The following is an 8,714-nucleotide window of genomic DNA, read 5'->3' on the forward strand; positions in this document are numbered from 1 at the left end:
AAGAAATTTTGTGAATTTTTGTGTCATTTCCTTACAGCGGACGACTCCAGAAGATATTTATTGCTGAAAGTTTTTCAGGCATTTCTCTTTAGAACGTTAGGAGCGTCTGTCTGACTTCTGTAGTAGTGTGGGGGTGGAAATTGCATCTTGCAGGAGCCAAAGGGTAAAGGGTACATCTCAGAATAATCCGTTGCACAGAATAACAGAATAGCAGACCAGACTGGTAGCCCTCCCTGCCTAGTATCATGTACGATTCCCTCGAGCACGCGGAAGTGCCGCAAAACGACGTGGCATGGACTCGACTAATGCCTGAAGTAGTGATGGAGGGAACTGACACTATGAATCGTGTAGAGCTGCCCATGAATGCGTAAGAGGACGAGGGGCCGGAGATCTCTTCTGAACAGCACGTTCCAAGGCATCCAAGGTATGCTCAACAATGTTGTTGTCTGGGGAGTTTGGTGGCCAGCGGAAGTGTTTAAACTCAAAACAGTGTTCCTGGAGGCACTGTGTAGCAATTCTGGACGTGCCATATTATCCTGCTGCAATTGCCCAAGTCCGTCGGAATGCACAATGGACATGAATGGATGCTGGTTATCAGACAGGATGCTTACGTACGTGTCACGTGTCAGTCGTATCTAGACGTATCATGCCTCCCATATCACTCCAACTGCGCACGCATCATACCATTACACACCCTCCACCAGCTTAAACAGTCCTCGGCTTACATGCTGGGTCCATGGATTCACGAGGTTGTCTCCATACCCGTACACATCCATCCGCTCGATACAATTTGAAACGAGACTCGTCCGAGCAGGCAACATGTGTCCAGTCATCAACGGTCCACTGTCAGTGTTGACGGGCCCAGGCGACGCGTAAAGCGTTGTGTCGTGCAATCATCAAGGGTACACGAGTGGGCCTTCGGCTCCGAAAGCCCATATCAATGATGTTCCGTTGAATGGTTCGCACGCTGACTCTTGTTGACGGCCCAGCATTGAAATCTGCAGCAATTTGCGGAAGGGTTGCACTTCTGTCAAGTTGAACGATTCCCTTCCGTCGACGTTGGTTCTGTTTTTGCAGGATCTTTTTCCGGCATCAGCGATGCTGGAGCTTTGATGTTTCACCGGATTCCTGATATTCACGATACACTCGTGAAATGATCGTACGGGAAAATCCCCTATTCATTGCTACCTTGGAGATGCTGTGTCCCATCGCTTGTGCGCCGGCTATAAACCATGTTCAAACTCACTTGATGAGTTGCCATTGTAGCAAAAAATGGTTCAAATGGCTCTGAGCACTATGGGACTTAACATCTGAGGTCATCAGTCCCCTAGAACTTAGAACTACTTAAACCTAACTAACCTAAGGACATTACACACATCCATGCCCGAGGCAGGATTCGAACCTGCGACCGTAGCGGTCGCGCGGTTCCAGACTGTAGCGCCTAGAAGCGCTTCGCCACTCCGGCCGGCCGCCATTGTAGCAGCGCCGTATTCTGCCAGTTTACATACCTCTATATTTGAATATGTTTGCCGGTACCAGTTTCCTTGGCGCATCAGTGTATTAACATGTTATCTGCTGGAAATGTCAAACGCTTAGTGTGGCGTACTTACAGGGTGTTTCAAAAATGACCGGTATATTTGAAACGGCAATACAAACTAAACGAGCAGCGATAGAAATACACCGTTTGTTGCAATATGCTTGGGACAACAGTACATTTTCAGGCAGACAAACTTTCGAAATTACAGTAGTTAAAATTGTCAACAACAGATGGCGCTGCGGTCTGGGAAACTCTATAGTACGATATTTTCCACATATCCACCATGCGTAGCAATAATATGGCGTAGTCTCTGAATGAAATTACCCGAAACCTTTGACAACGTGTCTGGCGGAATGGCTTCACATGCAGATGAGATGTACTGCTTCAGCTGTTCAATTGTTTCTGGATTCTGGCGGTACACCTGGTCTTTCAAGTGTCCCCACAGAAAGAAGTCACAGGGGTTCATGTCTGGCGAATAGGGAGGCCAATCCACGCCGCCTCCTGTATGTTTCGGATAGCCCAAAGCAATCACACGATCATCGAAATATTCATTCAGGAAATTAAAGACGTCGGCCGTGCGACGTAGCCGGGCACCATCTTGCATAAACCACGAGGTGTTCGCAGTGTCGTCTAAGGCAGTTTCTACCGCCACAAATTCAGGAAGAATGTCCAGATAGCGTGATGCAGTAATCGTTTCGGATCTGAAAAATGGGCCAATGATTCCTTTGGAAGAAATGGCGGCCCAGACCAGTACTTTTTGAGGATGCAGGGACGATGGGACTGCAACATGGGGCTTTTCGGTTCCCCATATGCGCCAGTTCTGTTTATTGACGATGCCGTCCAGGTAAAAATAAGCTTCGTCAGTAAACCAAATGCTGCCCACATGCATATCGCCGTCATCAATCCTGTGCACTATATCGTTAGCGAATGTCTCTCGTGTAGCAATGGTAGCTGCGCTGAGGGGTTGCCACGTTTGAATTTTGTATGGATAGAGGTGTAAACTCTGGCGCATGAGACGATACGTGGACGTTGGCGTCATTTGGACCGCAGCTGCAACACGGCGAACGAAAACCCGAGGCCGCTGTCGGATCACCTGCTGCACTAGCTGCGCGTTGCCCTCTGTGGTTGCCGTACGCGGTCGCCCCTACCTTTCTAGCACGTTCATCCGTCACGTTCCCAGTCCGTTGAAATTTTTCAAACAGATCCTTTATTGTATCGCTTTTCGGTCCTTTGGTTACATTAAACCTCCGTTGAAAACTTCGTCTTGTTGCAACAACACTGTGTTCTAGGTGGTGGAATTCCAACACCAGAAAAATTCTCTGTTCTAAGGAATAAACCATGTTGTCCACAGCACACTTGCACGTTGTGAACAGCACACGCTTACAGCAGAAAGACGACGTACAGAATGGCGCACCCACAGACTGCATTGTCTTCTATATCTTTCACATCACTTGCAGCGCCATCTGTTGTTGAAAATTGTAACTACTGTAATTCCGAAAGTTTGTCCGCCTGAAAATGTACTGTTGTCCCAAGCATATTGCAACAAACGGTGTATTTCTATCGCTGCTCGTTTAGTTTTTATTGCCGTTTCAAATATACCGGTCATTTTTGAAACACCCTGTATTAGAGGGAGCCGCGCCTGCAGCGATGATGGTCCGGTGTAAGCCAGACCCGGTACGTAACTGTTAAGGGTTCCAGGCTACGACCTGAAGCCATATTAGGCAGACACATTCCGTACTCTATACGCTAACTGTACGTGAATGTTCAGAGCCTTTCTGCTGTACTCTGTACTACGTGCTGAGACAGAAATAGCTCAGCCGGCCGTGGTGGTCTAGCGGTTCTAGGCGCTCAGTCCGGAGCCGCGCGACTGCTACGGTCGCAGGTTCAAATCCTGCCTCGGGCATGGATGTGTGTGATGTCCTTAGGTTAGTTAGGTTTAATTAGTTCTAAGTTCTAGGGGACTGATGACCATTGATGTTAAGTCCCATAGTGCTCAGAGCCATTTGAACCATTTGAACCAGAAATCGCTCAGCTCTCTAACGCTATTCTGTTCGCGAGATACAGGATGTGGATAAAGATACGGAAACACCAAAAACGCAACACACTATCATACCTAACAAGGTGTAGGAAAAGCGTTGGCCTTCAGAACAGCTTCCAATGGATAAATACGGGTCTTGTATTGCCTTCAAGGGAATCTTATACCATTCTCCATGCAAAATAATGGCAAGTTCAGGTAACAGGTTCCTAGGCTTTATTTCTAGCAGACTTTTACTATGGAGTAATATACTGTTTGAAGTGGATATTTTAGTTTTTGTGGGATATATACAGGGTGCGTCACTAACTATTGACACCTAGAATAACTCCGAAATTATTAAGGTAGCTGAAATGTTTGTGGGATAAAATTTGCAAGGGACAACGGGGGCCATAATATAACATTGGTTTTTTGTTGATAGGTGCGTTCGCGTCAGAGATATCAAGGTAAACTTTTTTTTTTAAATGGGATGCTATAGTTTGGTACTTACTTTCTGATAGCGGCTACCGAGACGATCCGATGATGTGTAACAGTAAGGTCTTTGAAGGTCAACGAAGGCCAAAAATGTGGCATGAACGTCCATTTAGAGAAGGTGTTCGAAGTGATGACCATTGGTATCAATGCAGTGCTGCAATATTCTTATCATGGACTGAGTGGTATTCCTTATCACTTCGGCACTTATCGAAGAATATCCTCTGAAAATTCTCTCTCGTATATCGTGCAAAGAGTAAATACTTGCCGAATATGGCGTATCCATATAACGTGCCATTGGCATGTAAACACCATTCGAAGGTTTCGCAATACAACACTAATACGAACGGTAAGACTAGTTTCGTCGAACCAAACGAATGTGAATGATATATTCCTTTCAAGAATAAGTCGATATGCTTCCTATTCATGGAGAATGCCAACGAAATTCAGTGAGAGCTAGAGACTTGTACGCTGAAAGATACCCTGTTCGTACTCACCCTACACATCGTACATTTAAATATGTGTTTGATAAATTGAGAACAATTGGATCTTTAACGCATCGAATACATATCCGGAAAGTTACTAACGAGGAAACGGTAACTGGTACTCTTGCCACTGTGGTTCGAGATCCTTGTGTTAGTTCGCGTCAACTAGTAAGTGAATCTGGCATGAGCCAGAGTAGTGTTGTTCGTGTTCTGCATCGCCTAAATGTCATCCTTGCCATATTAGTCTCCACCAAGAATTAACTGGTACGGATTTTATGCGTGGCATTGAATTCTGCTGATATGCTCAACTTCAGATTCAGAGGGATGACACATTTATTAATTTGATTTTATTTACTGATGGGGCTACATTCGCGAACCATGGAAATGTTAATTTGCATAACATGTATTATTGAGCAACTGAAAATCCATGTTGGCTGCAGCAAGTTGCACACCAAAAACCGTGGTCGGTGAATGTATGGTGTGGGATTCTGAAGGACAGAATTATAGGCCCCCATTTCATCGAAGGAAATCTTAATGGTGGGAAGTACACCCCATTCCTCCGAGAAAAATTAGGTCTGTTATTGGAAGAAATACCTTTACGAACAAGGACCAGAATGTGGTATCAAGACGATGGGAGTCCGGCACATTGGTCGCTGATGGCTGGAAATGAGTTGCAGAGACAATCCCAAATCGTTGGATTCGACGTGGAGGAGATGTGTCGTGGCCGGCTGCTTCACCAGACTTGACGCCTCTGGATGTTGTTTTTTTTCTTTTTTTCGTGGGGATTGGTAAAAGACATTGTTTATAATGATGTTCCAACTACACCTGAAGATATGCGAGAGAGAATTGTCAGAGCATGTGCTTCGGTAAGTGTCGATGTGATAAGGAATACCACTCAGTCCGTGATAAGAAGATTGCAGCACTGCACTGATACCAATGGTCATCACTTCGAACACCTTCTGTAAATGGACGTTCATGCCACCTTGGTGACCTTCAAAGACGTTACTGTTACACATCATTGGATTCGCCTCGATAGCCGCTATCAGAAAGTAAACACCAAGTTATAGCATCCCATTAAAAAGAAAGTTGACCTTCAAATCTCTGACGCGACCCCACCTAGCAACAAGAAACCGTCATATTATGGCCCCAGTTGTCCCACGCAACTTTTGTCCCACAGACTTTTCAGCTCCTATCATACCTTCGGAGTTATTCTAGGAGGCAATAGTTACTGATCCGCCGGCCGCGGTGGTCTAGCCGTTCTAGGCGCTCAGTCCGGAGCCGCGCGACTGCTACGGTCGCAGGTTCGAATCCTGCCTCGGGCATGGATGTGTATGATGTCCTTAGGTTAGTTAGGTTTAAGTAGTTCTAAGTTCTAGGGGACTGATGACCACAGATGTTAAGTCCCATAGTGCTCAGAGCCATTTGAACCATTTTGAACCATTTAGTTACTGATCACCCTGTATATAACGTATTAATGTGTGTGTGTGTTGAATGAAATGTGAATGAGCGGTTTTATTATTTTATTTAATTCTGGTTTCACTGCAAAGATATGTGAAGGCACGAATTGTTCTTAGATTTTATTGACACAAAAAGGTAGCATGGGATCCTGTATAATTATTGAAGTTACTTAGACGAATTCGTGCTCAGAGACAGTTAATCATTATAGGCTCTATACTCGTACATACACAAAAAGTATTTCATCGTTTTCGATACGTAAGGACCTACGTGTCATTTAATTTCGTCTTAGTGCAGGCCGAGTCTGTGTCCTATTGCACGTGACATAAATCATCTGAATAAACTGTTAAGTACTTTGAAAATATCAGATTCCTATTGATCATAAATGAAATAAATAATATCGCCGATCTTCAGCGTCACCCGTGGAAAGAACGGGATAATTACGATAATTTGAAATTGCCGCTTAATAGCGGCCGGTTGTCGGCGTCCAGCGAAGGTCAGCTTGATGCCGGCGCGGCGTCTGATATTCTTTTAAAAATGATGGGATATGAAAACGGGATATGTGGTGCAAAAAAAAAAAGGCTCTGAGCACTATGGGACTTTACGTCCCCTAGAACTTAGAACTACTTAAACCTAACTAAACTAAGGACATTACACACATCCATGCCATAGGCAGGATTCGAACCTGCGACCGTAGCGTCGCGCGGTTCCAGACTGAAGCGCCTAGAACCACTCGGCCACCATCGGCCGGCTATGTGGTGCAGGTTACAGTTAAAATGAACAACAGCAATACTTTAGACAGATATTGGAGCTCACTGCTCAAATAATAAAACATGTACACACCTTATTATGTAGATTGCGCAGAAAGGCGTCCTATCAGAACAAGATAAAGGACGAGAGAGTCTGGCGTTTTTCCTTTCAAGCCGATACCAAAAAGAACAAGCATAATAATAATAATAATACTTACGTTACAGATAATAGTTTTTCTTTATAACGACAAACAGGGCCAGAGTATAGCAGTAATGTGCCGCCGAAACTAGTTGTGTCATAAAGACATTCTCAGGATACGGTTATCGTGGTACCTTTTTTCATATATGTCTATTTTGCGTAAGTTGTAAATCAATAATTGCCACTAGTGCAGTACCAACAATCGTACATGGGACCACCTAGATGCTTTAAATAATTCAGGGTTGAGGGTTTCCGGTTGGGAGTAACAGCATATAATGATCGTATACAAAGAAGGGCGGCACGAATGGTGACTAGTTTCTTTGACTCACGGACGAACGTCACGGAAATGTTGAAAAAATGTGAAATCGCGAGCTCTTGAAAATAGACGCAAATCATCCCACTAAAGCCTACTTTCAAAGTTCCAGGAACATGTAGAAAGTGAGGAATCTCAAAACGCACTTCATCCCCGCTATGTATCGCCCCGTCAGGGGCTGTGAAGGATAAGTGAAACTAATGAAAACGCACCCACTGGAGTCCAACACAGTTATTCCGTCCCGTTTCGTATGTAGCTGGAAAGACAGGAAATCGTAAAGCCAGGTACAAAACTAAATACCCTCTTCCATGCACTTCACAGTGGTCTGCAGGGTTTGTGTAAGGGGTGGACGAAAAGATGGAAACTTCGAAAAAGCAACACATAACTACTTAAGATACAATGTTCAAATTTTTAGACTTAATGATTATTTTTGATACTCTTAAGTTTCCTGGCGTAAAAATAGGATAGAAAAGAAGTGCAATAATTGATTTGTTTTAATAGTTTGATTGATTTCACGAAATCTCCCTTCCAAACAACTCGCAGATCACTGAATATTTCACAGTTGGTAACATCTGTCATTTTCCCTCCAAATCATGTTGGTGTTAGTTGTCTGCGTACATGCTTTGAAACTGTGTTTACAGTAATGTTTTATGTTTCTGTGGTGTATTTCAACTTGTTACTTATTCTATCAGCTTCTTGCTACATTAACAAGACATGCTTGTGAACTTGCTTTTAGCTATAGGAATAAATCGTGGAGTTTCCAAAGAAAGTGAGATGATGGTGAAGATAAAAGATGTTTCACCTCCGGAAGTATCGGCTGTGGTAACACTTCTTGCTGAAAATCGTTATACACAGCAAGAAATTACCGACAGAATGAGAATATCGCAGAAAACTCAGAACAGAATCAAACTTTCAGTCCAGAGAAGTGGTGAATACAAGCCAAACAGGAAAGGAAAATCTAGAACAATGAGAAGACTTACAGACATGGAAACAATGAACCGCAAACTTATTTCTACACAGTTTAGCCATCAGCTGAAAGGTTTGGGTGTTGAAGTTTCACCTGTGACAGTGAGAAAGAGGCTGTTTGAATGTGCTTTAAAGGCATGCCGACCAAGGAAAAAACAGAAAATTGCACTTGTCATGAAAACCAAAAGATTACAGTGGGCTAAACAAGTTCAGGAGTGGACAAGTGAAGACTGGACTAAGATATGTTCAATGATATGGTAAATTAAGTGGGTCTGTTCTCTAAAGTTAGGAGTTTTGGCTTGAAACTGTGATGTTTCATTGATACTGAAGATATGCACATTTGAATTGTGGGACTGTTGATGTCTCCTATGCTACTATTCCCAACTTTTCTAACTTGCAACTTTGTACACATGCTGCAGGTATGCTTCAATGAGGAATCTGTTTCACTGTGGTGGAAGAAAGCAGCCAGAATGTTAGTCGCAGACCTGGAGAAAAATTCAAAGCTGA

At 43.8% G+C, this 8,714-nt stretch overlaps 1 protein-coding gene across 1 annotated transcript; it reads left to right on the top strand.

The window, feature by feature from the left end:
• Nucleotides 1–7,955: 7,955 nt before the first annotated feature.
• On the top strand, nucleotides 7,956–8,468 carry LOC126109519 (uncharacterized). Its single transcript, XM_049914540.1, has one exon. The coding sequence runs from the start codon at nucleotides 7,956–7,958 to the stop codon at nucleotides 8,466–8,468; it is 513 nt and encodes a 170-aa protein (XP_049770497.1).
• The last annotated feature ends 246 nt before the right edge of the window (nucleotides 8,469–8,714 follow it).

The sequence above is a fragment of the Schistocerca cancellata genome, chromosome 12 (assembly GCF_023864275.1).
Source record: "Schistocerca cancellata isolate TAMUIC-IGC-003103 chromosome 12, iqSchCanc2.1, whole genome shotgun sequence".
In the NCBI taxonomy this organism is placed as follows: Eukaryota; Metazoa; Arthropoda; class Insecta; order Orthoptera; family Acrididae; genus Schistocerca; species Schistocerca cancellata.

Bases quoted from the DNA above. Each gene is read 5' to 3' on its own strand.
- LOC126109519 (XM_049914540.1), top strand. From the start codon at position 7,956: ATGCTTGTGAACTTGCTTTTAGCTATAGGAATAAATCGTGGAGTTTCC.